This window comes from Microcaecilia unicolor, chromosome 2, assembly GCF_901765095.1.
Source record: "Microcaecilia unicolor chromosome 2, aMicUni1.1, whole genome shotgun sequence".
Classification (NCBI taxonomy): Eukaryota; Metazoa; Chordata; class Amphibia; order Gymnophiona; family Siphonopidae; genus Microcaecilia; species Microcaecilia unicolor.
The window spans coordinates 565,939,848-565,959,055 of record NC_044032.1 but is presented as its reverse complement, the minus strand read 5'-3'; the positions used below and the strand labels follow the sequence as shown (position 1 = coordinate 565,959,055).

General features: G+C 42.1%; 1 protein-coding gene across 1 annotated transcript in view; it reads left to right on the top strand.

The window, feature by feature from the left end:
- Positions 1–19,208, top strand: part of FGL1 (fibrinogen like 1) — a 113,911-nt gene that overhangs the window by 53,006 nt on the left and 41,697 nt on the right. The window contains exon 6 of the mRNA XM_030191463.1: positions 914–1,016. Within this exon, the coding sequence (XP_030047323.1) occupies positions 914–1,016 (103 nt within the window). The remainder of the gene's footprint in view (positions 1–913; positions 1,017–19,208) is intronic.

Here is a 19,208-nt window from a genome sequence, read left to right as displayed (position 1 = left end):
CTGCTGTCAGGGAGCTGGGTATGACATTTCAGGCTGGCAAACAGGCTGACAAAAAACTTTTTTTTTTATTTTGTTTTGGTGCGAGGGGGTTGGTGACCACTGAGGGAGTAAGGGGAGGTCATCCCCGTTTTCTTCCGGTGGTCATCTGGTCAATTGGGGCACTTTTTTGTGACTTGGACCTAAAAATAAATGGACCAAGTACAGCCGGCGAAATGCTCGTCTGAGCCGACCATCTTTTTTCCATTATGGGGTGAAGCCGACTATCTCGTAACCACTGTTTAATTTTCTCATAAGGAACTTTGTCAAAAGCTTTCTGAAAATCTAGGTTCAGTACATCAACTGGCTCACCTTTATCCACATGTGTTCCCTAATTTTATTCCTTATAATATTTTCCACTATTTTGCCCGGCACTGATGTCAGGTTTACCAGTCTGTAACTTCCTGAATCACCCTTGGAATCTACAGGACATTGTAAGCAGTGGTGTAGCCAGACCTGACATTTTGGCTGGGCCCAGAGCTAATATGGGTAGGCACTATATATATATATATATATATATATATATATATATATATATATATATATATATATATATATATATATATAGTGAAGTGCTTACCCCACCCAGAAATTCCACAACAATGAATTTTAATAGTACCAAGGCCCCAGCTACTTTAATTTTTAAAAAATTACACGTTAAAATTACTTTGCGCAACAAACAGGCAATTTAATATTTTCAGTAGTCATGCTATCAGAGGCATATTAAAATTTAGCCTATTAACCTTTTTTTCTGTGACTCCTATTAGAATGAAAATGATACCGTAACATACACTATTCTATTGTATAGTGCTCTCTGGGTATATGCTCACTTTTTAACCATTTCCTTCTCTCTTTCACCTTTTCTTTTCCAATTACTTCTAGGATTTGGGATGATTATAAACAAGGCTTTGGAGATTTTAGTTCAGCAAATGGTGAATACTGGCTTGGAAATGAAAACCTTCATTACCTTACAACACAAGGTAAGTCTCCAGATAAACTGTATAGATACCCATCCATAGTTCTAGTACTCTCATGCACCAACTTCATTTTTTGAAGAATGTAATATAACCTTTCAGTAGGCCCTGATAGGGTTATGTTGGCAGCACGTTTCTAAAATACTTGTGAAATTATAGATATCTCAACCAAACATCTGGTTTGTACATCCTTTCTAAAATGCTGCTGCACGTGGATAGTGGCTGAATCTATATATATATATATATAGATAGATAGATATAGATATATATATAGAGAGAGAGATCAGTGTCACTGTCTAGTTGTTTAGCAGTGCTGAACATATGTAAAATTTTAAATGCTGTGGCTTTTGTTTAAAAATATGTTGAATTACAACAGCAGGATCCAAGATGGTGCCTAGAGCAAGCTGTGCGCTCTGTGCTCCTGAGAAACTCTGAAGTAGCCAGATGCCAAAGAGTTTTTTCCATAAGGTATGATGGGGAAAAGAAAAGGGAAAGACAGGGGTTTTACCTCCTCCAACCTGGCTACGACCCCTTCTGTGTGCCAGGCAACTTTGGAAAATTTTGGGGTAAGAGCGCGTGAGGAGCGGAGGCCTGCCTCGATGGGTTCCGCGTCTTCGGACACGGACCATAGCATAGAGGGAGCGTCATTGAGCCCTCCCTCTAACACAGCTCCCCCGCGACCTGGAAGGGAATTGGCGCCGATGGAGTTACAGCAAGCGAGGGTGAATGCTGAACCAGCGCTTGCTGAAGGAGGACCTCGCGACGCCTCAACCCCGAGTGGAGTGACAACGGAGGGGATACAGGGAACGCTGCTCTCCTCTTCTTCTGCCCAAGGTTTAACTTCTAGTGGAAACGGAGGTTTGTCAAGACCAGCTGTGGTGATGGAGTCGTTATGGGACGCTATATAAGGTTTGAACTCCACTTTTACATCAATTTCTAACTCCTTTAAAGGATAAATTATGAAACTGAAACAGACTACTCAAAATCTGTCTGAAAATATTCAGGATCAAGTAAATCAAATAACAGCCTTGAAGTGGGAAGTTGTTCAATTACATAATGTTACAGCAAGAGAGAAGGATATTCAAGCTCGGAATCTTGAATTCCTGGAAAATCAAGGCTGTAGGAATAATTTGAGGTTTATAAATTTTCCAAAATCACCGTTAATACCTGCCTTGGATATGTTTAAAAATATTAAGAATACCAATGGAGGGTTTTCCACCTATATAACAGGTTCCTCAAGATCTTCTAATGTGCAACCTCAACCTGTTCCTGATTTAAATTTGACTGAATTTTTGGAGAGTTCATTGTAAGTGGTGACAGAAAGAACTACACTTTTGGTGACTTTCACTTTAGAACCGGACAGAAATAATATTTTCCATGCTTACTTTCATCATATTAACGCACTCTTTTTGGGAAGCAAAATTCAAGTTTTTCCAGATTTGGCCAGGGACACACAAAAAAAGAAGAGAATTCTTGGTGTATAAACCAAGACTTCTCAGCTTAGGAGCACTGTTTAAATTAAAATTTCCTTGTAGATGTCTTGTGTCCCTAGAAACTAATAAATCATATTTTCTTTGACCCCCAAAGCTGTTGCAATTTATTATTTCTAAAGAAAATGTTAGGGACTCTTTGGATACCCCCATTACTTAAAATGCTATTAGTTCGATTGCGAGTATTCTCTTGCTCTTCCTTGCTCTAATGATATTATTGTCTTTTTGCTTTTTTATGTTCTTTTTGCCTAGTATTTGGATCCAATGTTGTGTTGTGGACAAATTTAAAAAGGGAATGATTTCTGTGCAAACTTGTTGTATTGCCTTTTGTCATGTATTTTCAGATATTGCTTAAACATTTATATTTGAATGTAAATGTTTAAATCAATAAATATATTTAATATAAAAATATGTTGACTCTGGGGCTTAAATATTGACCCAATCAATCATTTGATACTGGAAGGTCCAACTCAATTTCCTGAATATAAAGGTAATAAATATTAAAACCTAAGAATTATTTGAATGTATAGTTAATGATATGAATTAAAATACTGAATACTGGCAGTTCTCTCTCTTTTAAGTATAATATTTTAATAAATGTGTTGATTAATATTGTATTTAGGTAGACTTCATTGTCTATTTTTCCTTAGATGCTAACTTTGGGCTAGATTTGATAAAAAGCATTATCGCTCTTCAAATATAAGGGCCCTGTTTACTAAGCCACGCTGTAGGTGCACTATCTTTTTAGCACATGCTAAAAACTATCGCGCGCTAACAAGACACCCATTATATTCCTATAGGCATCTCTAGCACTAGCATGCACTAATTTTTAGCACACGCTAAAAGTTTGCACGCCTACAGTGTGGCTTAGTAAATAGGGCCCTAAATGTATTAATGCATGTTATTTACTGCAAGTCTACTTTAATGTAGTGGGACCCATTTAATAATAACATGTATTAATGGCACTGGTGTACTTCAGTAAATCTAGTCATTTGTTTATTTTTATTTAAAACATTTGTATTTCACCAATCCATAACCTAGTTAAAATTAACATATACTCAGAGTTTAGTCACAACACAGGTCCTAACTATAGGTTTCATAAGTCCATGCAGACAAATGAACATTGCTTATTTTCCCAAAGCTAACATCAAGTGGTAAAGAATTCCACATCACTGGGCCAACTATGGAAAAAGTTGGGCTTGGAGTACTGTAAAATGGAATAAAGTCAAAGAAGGAACAGAAGGCTAACCCTTCCCAACCCAATGGAGCCTCCAAGTGGATGTATGCACACTGAGAGCTGACTTAGAGCAGGCCAATATTCCTCAAATATGAAATTTAAAATATTAAGAGTTGGATTTTGTACTCCCTATAATAGGAAACTAATGCAAACCATATAGAGGCCCTTTCACTAAGCTGTGGTAAGTACAAACACGTGCTTGCGGCAGGAAAAAAAAAAAAGGCTTACTGTGAAGCACACTGAGGCATCCTACGGTAATTTTTAGATGTACGCACTACCCACGTGGGTCTGAGGTAGAGAGTAGGCGTGTTCTGCACTAGTCAGTTAGTGCATGCTTAGCGCATGAGCCCTTACTGTCTACGTAAAGCAGAAGCATTGCCAGGTTGTGATGCTAGGGGGAGCAGAGAGTGGACTACGTAGGCATGTGCTTGCAGTTTGTAGTCATTGCAGACCTCCTGAAAAATAGGTGCTGGCGCCATCGGAAGTCCATTTGGGAGAGCGATTGCTCTCCCGACGCCCCACCTAGCTATGCCTCTGACATAATGCGTGTGGTAGGATCACATTGACTAATGGCCACATGCTAATGGGTGGTAAAAATGGCCTTAGCACACGGGAATGACCCATGTAAGGACAAACTAAGGCCACTTTTTACCTCAGTTTGGTAAAGGGGTCCCATAGTTTGTAGTAATCATATAATTTTCTCCCCTGTCTCTGTATCAGTCCTTGTCCATCCTTCCTCTGTCTTCCTGCCTAGCCTCCTTTCTTCTCACTCCATCTCCCTCCACCACCAAAGACAAGCCCCTCATACTCCAGTTGTTAGCTTCATGCTGGTCTGTTTAATAACTCTGTGTGGTGTTTGCAGAATTTCCATGGAACCATAATGCTCAGAACTAATAAACTGAGCAGCTCAACAAGGCAGCAGCAGCCCAACTGGGAAGCTGTTAGAGATACAACTAGAACAGGAGCAATGCTGGAAGTGAAGGAAAGAATAACACTAATGTCTTAGGGGGTAGGGTCAATACAAGCAAGCAAGGTGGCCAGTTTGCCACTGTTGCTTAGCTAAGGGCAGATTCTGCAAACTCTGCAGTAGTCATGGAATCCTAGCAAAAGAGGAACCCATTTGTATGTTTGTGTGTGTTATGAATACACTTGTCTTTCATTTACAGCACAATTGTACAATTGTAGAAGTGCTAAATAGTTTTACAAAGACAACAAGGCATTGAAGAAATGTTTTATTTATTTAAAAAAACACAAAAGGCAGACACAGTGCCTCTGTTGTTTGAGCAAAAAGTGCAATAATATAAGATTGTTTGGTTAAATGCAAGAGGGTGTTGCAGATACCCTGGTCAACCAGCTGACACAATGACAGGAGGATTAGGGATGCTAAGGAGAGGAAGTAAAGGCAGAACGTGTACCCCTTTTGATACTTCTCTTCACTTCATAAACAGGAAACATGCAATACTTGTTATCATATAATTAACATGCTTGGCCTTTTTTTTTTAAAAGGAAAGGATGCTCTTCTGATATCGCCACAAAGACTATTCCAATAACCCAGACCAGTACACATAATCTATCATAAAAAACCACATACGACCACTTACACTTCAGGAAATCACTTAAGTCCCACCTGTTTAAAAAGGCATACCCTACCGATTCAACATAAACGCCTGATTTCAGTGACACAACAACACTAAAGTTCGTAATGGCCATCACACAACTCTTCCGTTGTACAATTCCTTTATGTGGTCCTACAACATGAACCTTATCCTCCATAACAACACCTTGTATTTGCTTACTCCGGAGTCTGCAAACAGCTCTCCGGCACTATGTAAGCCACATTGAGCCTACAAATATGTGGGAAAATGTGGGATACAAATGTAACAAATACAATAAAAATAAAAACATTCTATAATTCAATGAGACTATGACTGTATATATCTCAAAGATTTCTGGGACCATCAGAATATGTTTTAGCCTCAAACAGCCTTTGCAAGCTTTCAAGCAGGTGTATCCTGCTGTTTACATAGTAATATAGTAAAAATGGTAGTTAAAGACCTGAAAGGTCATTATCAAGTCTTGATTAAACCAGCAATGAATGTGATATAAAATACTTGATCGTTGTCTAACTTTGGCATTTCTGGGTCATAGACCATTCAAGTCTGCCTGGCCTTGTTCTTAGTTTTCAACTACTGAAATTGCTGTCGAAGCTCACTCCAGCCTATTCAAATCCATTTGTCAATTGAAGGACACAGACCGTAAAAGTCTGCCCAGCACTGTCCTCACATTCCATATTACTGGAGTTTGTTGAAGCCCTCTCCAGCCCATCCTAAACCTGATTGCCATATACAGAACCCAAACCGTACAAACCTGCCCAGCACCGGTCTTAGTTCTTCACAGTCAGAGTCACCATCTAAAGCGCCACTTGGCATGCAAACAGACATTTTTTTTTTTAAATAACATTAATTTTCTAATTAGAGATCCTCTGTGTTCATCCCACACCTTTTTGAATTCTGTCACCGTTTTTGTTGGAATGTATTGTATTTTACATGCATTGCCTGTCACCAATTTTTTCTCTGTGATTGCTCTGTGACCTCTGATGTAAATTGCTTACAGAGGTCACAGCTATGTAACTTCCTGTGGGGGTCAGACACAGCACATGGAGCTCATGATCTCTCCTAAGCTGAGAGGATCTATGATGGTGTGAGCATCCATTTCCATCTAAGCACATGGAAGGAGCTGATAATCCAAATGCATAGTAATATGTATATATAAGCCTGTCTGAATATAATCTAACTACAAACTGTGAGTAAACAGATGTTTTGTTACTTCAACTTTAAAGTGACTCAGCAGTGAATTATTCTGGGGTGTATGAGAGAGATGAAGAAAAGAAATTAACATTTCTAAAGCTGAAGCTGTGTGTATAAAAGCTGCTAATTATTTACTACAAATAATCCAACAAAAGGGTTATGGGCCCAGGGCCAGGAATTGAAAAAGAAGAGAAATATTACCAGGCAGTAAAAAAGCCACATTTTTCTCTTAAGTTTTAAAAGTAAGATTCAGTCTGTCTCTCTCTCCCCCCACACACCAAACAGAAGGCTAAGAAAATGGCTGAGGGAGGAAATTCACCATTTTTCTACTCTCTCAAGGTGCCTAAATTAACTGAATTTAATTATCAGCAGTGGGAACTAAGATTCATATGTCTCCTTCAAGCAAAGAAATTAAATATATGCTTAGACCAAACAGAACAGCTGAAAATATGGCTGAATGGGACAATGCAAACTATTATGTGAAGTGCATGTTTTTGGAAGCTCTCTCAGAGAAACAAGCCATATTAGTGGAGGGAAAAGATACACCAAAGGACATCTTATATAAACTGAGAACTATGTATGCAACTACATATGCAAAACAGCAACCAATTTGGTTGGCAGAGTTGAATGAAACCAAATTAAGGGATAAAAGTAAGTGTAATGATCACATTATGCATCTTATGTCTTCATTTCAAAAGTTAGAACTTTCTGGAATTCCCATGTGTGATGCATTGAAAAGAGCATTTCTTTTTACCTCACTATCAAAGAAGTTTGATGTTTTTAGGTCTGTAAATGAAGCCATTGAAGGGCAATCTTTTGAACAGGCAGCATCAAAACTGAGGCAGGAATGCATAATTAATGATTCTGAGGAGAAGTGTTCTCAAAGTCAGTCAGAGAGAAATGAAACAAATTTCTTGGCAAAGAACAGAGGAAGGCGGAGCTATGGGAAAACTCCACCCAAGGGCAAGCTGATTTGCTACTCATGTGGAAAGGAGGGACATGTATCTAAATGGTGTAAGGAAGCACAAAACACTCCCTCTAGCTCACCTAAGCCAATGGAACAAAAGAATTCTCCAACCAGGAAATGTATGAAGGACAATAATAAACATAACAGCTTTCTAATGGCAGAAAAATCTTTGACTATGGTAAATAATAATTCAAAGGAAAGTACTTGGATTTTGGATTCGGGGAGCACATGCCATTTAACCAATTGTAAGGATTTCTTTCAGGAAATGTGCCCAGAAGAAGGTATTCTTAAAACTGCAAACGCAGGGACTACTCAGATCCAAGCAAAAGGCATTGGATTCTTAAAATGCAAAGTGTCTAATGAAGTTAAAGAAATTCCTGTAAGTGATGTCTTGTATATTCCCCAAGCAGTTTGCAATATGCTTAGTGTATCTACATTAGATAAGAAGGGATTTGCGATTCATTTTGAAAACAGTAAGTGCACAATCTCTAAAAATGATGAAGTGTATGCTGAAGCTTTTATGCATAATGATATTTATAAACTGAGCATTTCAGGTGAAGCCTCACATCTGGCGCAAGTAAGGAAGAATGATGGTAAATGTAGTCTGGAAATCTGGCACCGCCGCCTGGGACATCGTGATTTTAAGGTGATCCAGGATCTTTACAGTAGGCAACTAGCCACAGGCATTCAAATCAGTGCAGGTACTGGTAAAATGGAGAAATGCATAGACTGTGTTACTCAAAAAGGTATGAGACCCTCATTTCCTGCATACACAGGAAATAGGAGTAATAAAGTACTGGACTTAATACACAGTGACTTATGTGGACCGTTTAATATCCCATCATTGGGAAATAACAGATTTGTGCTAATATTCTTGGATGATTTCTCTAGATATTGTGTGGCCTATTTGCTGAAAGAAAAAAGTCAAGTCACAGACATGCTGAAGAAATACGTAGCCATGGTGAGCAATAAATTTGAAAGAAAACCAAAGGTTCTTCAGACCGACAATGGTGGTGAGTTCACTTCACAAAGCATGCGCACATTTCTAGAACAAGAAGGCATTCAGCATATCACAACAGTAGCTTATACACCAGAGCAAAATTCTGTTGCAGAGAGAAAATTTAGGTCACTTGTGGAAATGACCAGATGTATGCTGTCAGATAGCAATCTCCCTAAAAGACTATGGGGGGAAGCCATTCTCACAGCAGTGTACCTACAAAACAGAATGCCAACTAAAGGCGCTGAGCGCACACCACATGAGACATGGCATGGTAGGAAGCCAAACCTGTCACACATAAGAACATTTGGAAGTACAGCATATGCTCATGTACCAAAGCAAAGAAGGCATAAGCTGGATTCCACAACAGAAAGGGGCATTTTAGTTGGCTATGCTCCAGGACACAAAGGATATAGAATTTTGAATCTGAAAACTGGCATTGTTGGCATAAGACATGTTACATATTTTGATGAAAACAAAAGGGTTGATAAAGGCTGGATTATCCCAGATGAGCCTTATCATCCAGAATATGAAACTAGAACCATAATAGACATGCCAGTGTATATAAATGCCATACCAAGGCAGATGTCTGAAAGCAACTCATCTGTATCTAATGAGGAACAGGCAGAGGAAGCAGACACAGAAAGGATCATTGAAGAAGACAGTACAGTTGGAGAAGGGGAATCAATTGGAGAAGGACTCTCAGATTTAGAGGATGCGGAAAGGTCAGACCAACCTGTTGTCAGACGCTCATCCAGGGAAAACAAAGGTGTTCCACCCCCAAGACTGTCTTACCTAACAAAGTCAGCAGAAGCTCAAGAGCCCTTAACATGGGATGAGATTGAGAAAATGCCAGCAGAAGAAGCTGCTGAATGGCGTAAAGCTGCACAAGAAGAAATTGATGCATTGCATAAAAATAATACTTGGATTCTTACAAAATTACCTCCTGGCAAGAAAGCTATAGGATGCAAATGGGTATTCAAGTTAAAAAGGAATGCACAAGGAAAAGTGGAAAGGTATAAAGCCAGATTAGTCGCAAAGGGATATCTTCAAAAATATGGAGAAGATTTTGATGAAGTGTTTGCACCTGTAGTGAAACACACGACAATTAGAACACTTCTGAGCATTGCAGTCTCAAAAGGCAGGCAAGTCAACCACATTGATGTGAAAACAGCATTTCTTCATGGAGATATAACTGAAGACTTGTACATGGAACAGCCAACAGGTTTCATAAATACAAAACAAAGACAGCTAGTGTGTAAATTAAACAAAGGTCTTTATGGATTAAAGCAAAGTGCAAAATGTTGGAATGACAAATTGCATGAAATATTGACAAATTTAGGATTTAAGCAAGGTGAAGCAGATAAATGCTTGTACACTAGGTGCAGAAATGGACAATATGCATACATTTTAGCTTTTGTTGATGATCTGCTCATTGCAAGCGAAAGTGAGCAAGAGTACAAGGACATTGTAAAATATTTAAACCTGAATGTTGAGATAAAAGAACTTGGTAATGTGTCATACTATCTTGGTATAGAAATTGAGAAACAAAATGATGGTTCTTATCTTCTAAGCCAGAAGCAGAAAATAAATGAGCTTATTGAAAGTTTAGGTATGCAAGATGCCCAAGTTGTAAGCACTCCCATGATCACTGATTTTCTGAAGGATGAAACAGTAAGAGAACCTTTACCAGATAACATCCAATATAGATCAGCCATAGGTAAGCTTTTATATCTGACTACCACATACAGGGCTGATATAGCAAATGCAGTAGGAATTTTGAGCAGAAGGGTCAGCTCACCTACCAAATCAGATTGGACTGCAGTTAAAAGGATGGTAAGGTATTTAAAAGGTACCATTGATTGTAAATTAAAGATTTCAGCCAATAGTAATCCAAAACTAATATGTTACTGTGATTCAGATTGGGCAGGGGATCATTCTGATTATAAATCCACTTGTGGATATGTGTTTATGTATGGAAATGTACAAATTTCTTGGGCCAGTCATAAACAAAGTATTGTGAGTCTGTCTTCTACAGAAGCTGAATATGTGGCTGTATCAGAAGCATGCAGAGAACTGATGTGGATTGAAAAACTTTTGCTGGATTTTGGAATAGCTGAAAAGAGACCAATCCAGATAATGGAAGATAATCAGAGCTGCATCCGACTGTCACAGAATGACAAGGTTCAGTCACGCACCAAGCACATCGCAACGAAATACCACAACGTGCGAGAGTTGGCGAAAGAAGGGGTCATCAGTCTACACTATTGTCACACCAATGAGATGACAGCTGACATCATGACCAAACCGTTACCCAGAGAACGTTTTGAGAATCTGCGTATAAAGCTTGGACTTTGTATGAATAAATAATTGCATGACAGTTATGCATGAGAAGGGGTTTGTTGGAATGTATTGTATTTTACATGCATTGCCTGTCACCAATTTTTTCTCTGTGATTGCTCTGTGACCTCTGATGTAAATTGCTTAGAGAGGTCACAGCTATGTAACTTCCTGTGGGGGTCAGACACAGCACATGGAGCTCATGATCTCTCCTAAGCTGAGAGGATCTATGATGGTGTGAGCATCCATTTCCATCTAAGCACATGGAAGGAGCTGATAATCCAAATGTATAGTAATATGTATATATAAGCCTGTCTGAATATAATCTAACTACAAACTGTGAGTAAACAGATGTTTTGTTACTTCAACTTTAAAGTGACTCAGCAGTGAATTATTCTGGGGTGTATGAGAGAGATGAAGAAAAGAAATTAACATTTCTAAAGCTGAAGCTGTGTGTATAAAATCTGCTAATTATTTACTACAAATAATCCAACAGTTTTCTCTACCACATCCCTCTGGAGGGTATTCCAGACATCAGCCACCCTCTCATGAAAAAGAATTTCCTGACATTACTCCTAAGTCTACCACCCCACAACCTCAATTCATGTCCTTTAGTATTACCATTTCCCCTTCTCTGGATCCAGGGAGGCTTATCTTCCTCAGGGCTTCTCTCTTCACTAACTCTACCTGTGCAAAGTTTCCTGGGCATCTGTGATCTCACCCCTCCTCCTCTCCCCTCCATCTTGGGAATTTCTTGTCTACTGGTATACTCCGGTGTTTCAAGAACTACTGCTCTTTGTGGGAAAGCAATTTTGGGGAAGATTCATGGGCTGGTGCACGGGCATCCTCCAGAATTATGACAATATGCATAGGGGAAAGTACTCCAGGAATGCTCCAAACATGTGCCCCTTTTAGCCTGCATATATTAGACTGAAGGCCAACTGAATTTTAGTTTTGCTTTTGACTTTGGTGCGGAAGCCAGTCCAAAATTCTTATTTGTCCTTGTTTCTGTTTTTGGCCGAAAATGTCAGTACACTTTCAGCTGAAAATGAAACTGTGCTGTGCAGCACTACTCCATCCCTCCTCCTATTTCCACCAAAGTAGAAGGTGTACCCCTCCTCCATCCCCCTAAAAAGAAGGAGCATTCTCCCACATTTCACTGGTGATGTAGTAGTTAGCCGGGACAGGCGTGATCCCAGGGCATTTCTGTCCACACCAGCTTCCCAGTCAAAATGGCTGCTGGGACCACCAGTGTCAACTGGGACCTCCAGTGGCAGTTTCCTGAGACTGACACTGGTGGTCATGGCAGCCATTCTGAGATTGAAGCCGGCATGGATAGGAATGATCAGTTGCTCTTGCTAATGCTGGCTCTAATCTCAAAATGGCTACCTGACTTCTAGCAGCAGTCTCATAAGACTGCCCAAGGAGATTGAAGAAAACAGGAGATGGGATGACATCAAAAAGTTGAAGCCACTTAGGTTAGCCTTTGTTTCCTCTTCTCTGTGTAGCCATCAGCTAGTACACTCAAAACAAAGCAAGTAAACCTATGAGCTGCTGTATCCTTGCTGCCATTCTTTATTTTTATTTAATCTCACCAGGGCCGTGCCGATGCGGTAAGCGAGGTAAGCGCCGCAGGGGGGCGCCCACCTCTGGAGGGCGCCACCGCGGTGCTTACCCTCGCCCCGCGCCGCCGAGGACTTTAAACTGCAGCAGCGTCGGTGAAAGCGCTGCCGACGTCTCCCTTCCCTTGCACTCATTGGTTCCCTCAGTGTCCCGCCTTCTTCTGACGTCAGAAGAAGGCGGACACTGAGGGAACCAAGAGCGCGGTGGGGGCGGTCCGCCCCGGGTGTCAGCGGGTGGGAGGTGCTCCGCTCCCACTGCTCCCAGCCTACCTTCTTAAAAAAAAAATAAATCAGTAAAGCGGCGTGGCAGGCAGCGCAGCTTCGCGTCTGCCCTGCTTGTAAAACAAGTAGATCTCCTCGTCGGGCCTTCGCTCACTGGGTCCCGCCCTCGAGGAAATAGGAAGTTACCTCAGAGGAGGGCGGGACCCAGTGAGCGAAGGCCCGACGAGGAGATCTACTTGTTTTACAAGCAGGGCAGACGCGAAGCTGCGCTGCCTGCCACGCCGCTTTACTGATTTATTTTTTAAAAGAAGGTAGGGTGGGAGCAGCGGGAGCGGAGCACCCCCCCCCCCCCCACCCGCTGTCATCTCGACAGAGCTGCTAGTCGGGTCGGATCAGGGGTGCCCAGATGGCAGAAGGGGATGGGGATGGGGATGGGGAGGGGAGCCCAGATGACAGAAGGGGATGGGGTGCCCAGATGGCAGAAGGGGATGGGGAGGGGAGCCTAGATGGCAGAAGGGGATGGGGTGGGGAGCCCAGATGACAGAAGGGGATGGGGAGGGGAGCCCAGATGACAGAAGGGGATGGGGAGGGGAGCCTAGATGGCAGAAGGGGATGGGATGGGGTGCCCAGATGACAGAAGGGGATGGGGTGCCCAGATGGCAGAAGGGGATGGGGAGGGGAGCCTAGATGGCAGAAGGGGATGGGGTGGGGAGCCCAGATGACAGAAGGGGAGGGGGAGGGGAGCCTAGATGGCAGAAGGGGATGGGGTGGGGAGCCCAGATGACAGAAGGGGATGGGGTGGGGAGCCCAGATGACAGAAGGGGATGGGAGCCCAGATGACAGAAGGGGATGGGGTGCCCAGATGGCAGAAGGGGATGGGGAGGGGAGCCTAGATGGCAGAAGGGGATGGGGTGGGGAGCCCAGATGGCAGAAGGGGATGGGGTGGGGAGCCCAGATGGGGTCTGGGGCTGAAAGGGGAGGCCCTAATGCAAGGCATGTGGATGAAGGGAGCTGGAACTGGGGGCTGAAAAGGAGGGTAGGTGGGATAAGGGGGCTAGTATTGGGACTGGAGGCTGAAAAGGGACAAGAGCTGAAACTGTGGGGACTGGGGGCTGAAAAGAAGACAGGGAGAAGTGGCTGGGGCTGAAGCTCGGGACTAGTGAGAGAAAAGGGCTGCGTTTGAAACTGGGGGCTGAAAAGGGGACAGGGAGAAGTGGCTGGGGGCCGAAGCTCAAGACTGGTGGGAGAAAAGGGCTAGGGCTGAAACTGGGGACTGGTGGGATAGTGGGGCTGGAACTGGGGGCTGAAAAAAAGGGGCAGAGAGAGGGGACAGATCCTAGATGGAAGGGACCTTGATGGATGGGAGAGGGAGGGCAAATGGTGGATTGAGCGGACAGAGAGAAAGGGCAGACAGTGGATGGAAGCGATAGAAAGGGCAGACAGTGAATGGAAGGGGGAGAGAGAGAGGGCAGACAGGGGCAGACGGTGGATGGAAGGAGCAGAGATAGAGGGCAGATGTAGATGGAAGGAGCAGGGAGAGAGGGCAGACATTGGATGAAGGGGACAGCAGAGAGGGCAGACACTGGATGGCAGAGAGAGAACAAAGACAGATGCTGGATGGAAGGAAGGAAGACAGTGAAAAGAAGATGAGGAAAGCAGAAACCAGAGACAACAAACTGTAAATAAAATATTTACTTTTATTTTTTGCTTTAGGATACAGTAGTATTGTAGCTGTGTTAATAAATGTTTATAATAGGTAATCTTTTTATTGGACTAATTTTAATACATTTTGACTAACTTTCGGAGAACAAAACCCCCTTCCTCAGGTCAGGATAGGATACTGTAACAGCACTATACTGTATTGACCTGAGGAAGGATGTTTTGGCCTCTGCAAGCTAAATGTATTAGTCCAATAAAATGGTATTATTTTATTTTCTATATTTCTTTTATTTCTATTTGTTAATTTGTAAAGTGGTGATTGGTTCTTGTTAGTTTTTTTCAAATTTACATCTGCAGTCTTTATATTTTGCACAGTACTAGGGGACAGTTTCTGTTTCTGTGGTGTTGCATTGTATGCAGAGTCTGGCATCTTGGGGGTTCAGTTTAATTTTTGTCTAAATAGCGTTTGGAATATGTCCACTTTGAGAATTTACATCTGCTATCTTATTTTGCAATGTATAGCAATTTGTTTCTAAGAATATTGCTGACAAGTGGTGATCGATCATTTTCACCGGGGGGGGGGGGGGGGGGGGGGGGGGGGGGGGCGGGGCGTGATCATTTTCACGGGGGGTAGGGGCGCCAACTGATAGTCTGCAGGGGGGCGCCAGAGACCCTAGGCACGGCCCTGAATCTCACTTATATTTTCCAAACATACTGGCTTGTACAGCATATGGAGATACACAGAGGAAGTATTAGTTTAAACTATTAGAGTACTAATTTGTTCTACATTTTAAATCATTGAGTCATTTGAAGGGGCTGGCTATAGGCACTCTCTCTATTTGTGCAAAGACGTTTTCATCTAGTAAACGGCAACCAAAACAGACATGATGTTATGAGAATCAAGTACTTAACAATCAGACTCACTATTTATAAATGCAATTAAAAAACCATTAATTAGGTTGAAACTGGGAGCATTTAACATCTTTTTTTTTTCCGCCTGTGCCTACATCAAAAGAAAAAGATGGCATGTGGGAACTTGCTCCTTTTTGTTTTGTAGAATGCAGTGGTATATTATAAAAATACACTCACATTTTTTTTATTACTACTATTTCACAGATATGTATTGAATAATGAGGTAGGGGCTTCCTTCATGCAGTTCTGTCCAGAAACAATCTAAATGTGCTAACATCATCCAGTTCACCAAACAAATAAATGTGCAGTTGCATGATTTACTATAAATTGCACATTGAGTATACGGGGAAAAGTCTCATATTGTCACATAGGAATATACAATTCACCATGTCGTTCTCAAGTACCCAGATACATTTTCTATATGTCAACGTACAGCTGATTGACCGGAGTTTTAACAAGAAAGTGTTCATTAAACTGACTGACTGGAACACAATCCTAGAGTTGTCACCCCAGATTGCTATGCGATAGTGTACCGTTTTCAAAATGTTTACGTTTCAGATGGATCTGCACCTCAGAAGATGACTTTAGAACACAAGCTAAAGCATTCCATCAGAATCTACAGCGACACAATTACCCACAGAAAGTGCTCAAGTGGGCATATTTCCGAGCTAAATATAACAACAGAGACCTTCTGCTGCAGAATAAGCAATTGACCCGATCAGAAGACAACAATATGGTTTTTGTGATTACTACTACTACTACTACTATTTAGCATTTCTATAGCGCTACAAGGCATACGCAGCGCTGTACAAACATAGAAGAAAGACAGTCCCTGCTCAAAGAGCTTACAATCTAATAGACAAAAAATAAATAAAGTAAGCAAATCAAATCAATTAATGTGAACGGGAAGGAAGAGAGGAGGGTAGGTGGAGGCGAGTGGTTACAAGTGGTTACGAGTCAAAAGCAATGTTAAAGAGGTGGGTTTTCAGTCTAGATTTAAAGGTGGCCAAGGATGGGGCAAGACGTAGGGGCTCAGGAAGTTTATTCCAGGCGTAGGGTGCAGCGAGACAGAAGGCGCGAAGTCTGGAGTTGGCAGTAGTGGAGAAGGGAACAGATAAGAAGGATTTATCCATGGAGCGGAGTGCACGGGAAGGGGTGTAGGGAAGGACGAGTGTGGAGAGATACTCGGGAGCAGCAGAGTGAATACATTTATAGGTTAGTAGAAGAAGTTTGAACAGGATGCGAAAACGGATAGGGAGCCAGTGAAGGGTCTTGAGGAGAGGGGTAGTATGAGTAAAGCGACCCTGGCGGAAGATGAGACGGGCAGCAGAGTTTTGAACCGACTGGAGAGGGGAGAGGTGACTAAGTGGGAGGCCAGCAAGAAGCAGATTGCAGTAGTCTAAACGAGAGGTGACAAGGGTGTGGATGAGGGTTTGGGTAGAGTGCTCGGAAAGAAAGGGGCGGATTTTACGGATGTTGTAAAGAAAGAAACGAGGTAAAGAAAGATGAGGTTTGTTCCCGGTGGAGAAGCAACAGCTAGGATCATTCGTTGACACTGGCCTGGGATATTATCAAAACACATTCTATTTTTGCCAACACGCATCTAAGAATGGCATATTCTTGCTCCAGGAATTTGAAAGAGGTACTCCGTCCTGCACACATGCCACAGAAGCAAACATTACAGTCAAGTGAAGCATCACCGGCGGGCCATTTTAAATGCAACAGATCTAACTGCACAACATGTGTGATCACCTTGCAGACTGACAGTGTTAGGAATCATCATGACAACAAAATCTACAAGTTGCGACATCACATTACCTGCCAGTCGATGAATGTGGTCTACATGGTTAAGTGCCCTTGTAATAAAGTGTTTGTTGGAAAGACAAGCAGAATGCTGCACACTCGCATGCGGGAGCACCGCTCATAGATTACTGTAAGATCCCCAGGGGTGTCTTTGGTGCAGCATTGTATATTAAATTCTCATGAATTTAATGATCTAAGATGTTTGGCTCTTGAACAAATTAAGCTGGGTAATCGCGGAGGTGATTTAAACAAGAAGTTACTGCAGATGGAAGTATTTTGGACATACTGGCTTAAATCATTAGAACCGGTGGGTCTTAATACCTATTTACATTGGGGATGTTACATATGAGAGGTTCCCATTTCCGATGTGGACGATCATCATTATTTGGCAGATGAGCTGTTAAAAGACGTGGCTGCCATTATCATTAATGGCAACCCAAATGAGGAGGGGGTAAGAAGGACACAAGTAAGCGCCAGGAAACTTTTCAGTGGTTGCAGTGGATATTGTGTAATTTTGTTTGCATGTTTTTTTGCTTTTCTATTGTGGCTGATTAGTTCTTCATTTTCACCAGATCTGCATTAACCCAGATCACTTGACAAAGCTCAGGCAAAACGGGAACCTGTCAGGGTCTGGAGAATGTTCAGATTATGCAGATAAGTGACTATCCATCTGTAAATGCCATTAACAGTATAATACTTTAATGCTGATAGAGTGATAAAATCAAAAAGCATAAAAAGAAAAAGTAAAAAATATTGCACTTCAAATATAGGAGGTCGGGGTTTTCTGTCTATGATTATACAAGTCACGAACGCTAAGGTTTGTCCAGATTGTAAGTGCTAATTGTGGACATAAATAGCCTATCCTGCTTATAATCGAACGAGAAAAACGCCCAAGTTCCGACCTAAATCGGGAGATGGACGTTTATCTCACAAAAACGAATAAAGCGGTATAATCGAAAGCCGATTTTTGGACGTTTTCAACTGCACTCCGTCGCGGATGCGGACAAAGTTTATGGGGGTGTGTCAGAGGTGTGGCGAAGGCGGAACTGGGGCGTCGTTATCTGCCGAACAAAGATGGGCGCATTTCACTGATAATGGGAAGAAAGTATGCGTTTTTAGCTAGAATTTAGGACACTTTTCCTGGACCCTGTTTTTTCACGAATAAGGCCCCAAAAAGTGCCCTAAATGACCAGATGACCACTGGAGGGAATCGGGGATGACCTCCCCTGACTCCCCCAGTGGTCACTAACCCCCTCCCACCACAAAAAAATGATGTTTCACACATTTTTATTTTCACCCTCAAATGTCATACCCAGCTCCCTGGCAGCAGTATGCAGGTCACTGGAGGAGTTGTTAGGGGGTGCAGTGGACTTCAGGCAGGTGGACCCAGGGCCATCCCCCCTACCTGTTACAATTGTGCTGCTTAATGCTTATTAGTCGTCCAACCCCCCCAAACCCACTGTACCCACATGTAGGTGCCCCCCTTCACCCCTTAGGGCTATAGTAATGGTGTAGACTTGTGGGCAGTGGGTTTTGAGGGGGATTTGGGGGGGCTCAACACACAAGGGAAGGGTGCTATGCACCTGGGAGCTCTTTTACCTGTTTTTTTGGTTTTGTAAAAGTGCCCCCTAGGGTGCCCAGTTGATGTCCTGGCATGTGAGGGGGACCAGTGCACTACGAATCCTGGCCCCTCTCACGAATAAATGTCTTGGATTTATTCGTTTTTGAGCTGGGCGCTTTCATTTTCTATTATCGCTGAAAAACAAAAACGCCCAGCTCACATATTGTTGAATAAAACATGGGTGTCTATTTTTTCCCAAAATACGGTTCGGTCCGCCCCTTCACGGACCCGTTCTCGGAGATAAACGCCCATGGAGATAGGCGTTTTCGTTCAATTATGCCCCTCCATGTGACACATATATCTAACAAGCATTATTAAAAGCGCCTCATATTATATCTTTATCATATCTTCCATTACCATGCAACCCAAAATACTTCAGTAACACTAAATGTCAACTCTCCTCTCATTTCCACCATCCACAATATATTGTAAGCCACATTGAGCCTGCAAAGAGGTGGGATAATGTGGGATACAAATGCAATAAATAAATAAAATAAATAAATAAATCTAGTTCATTTTTG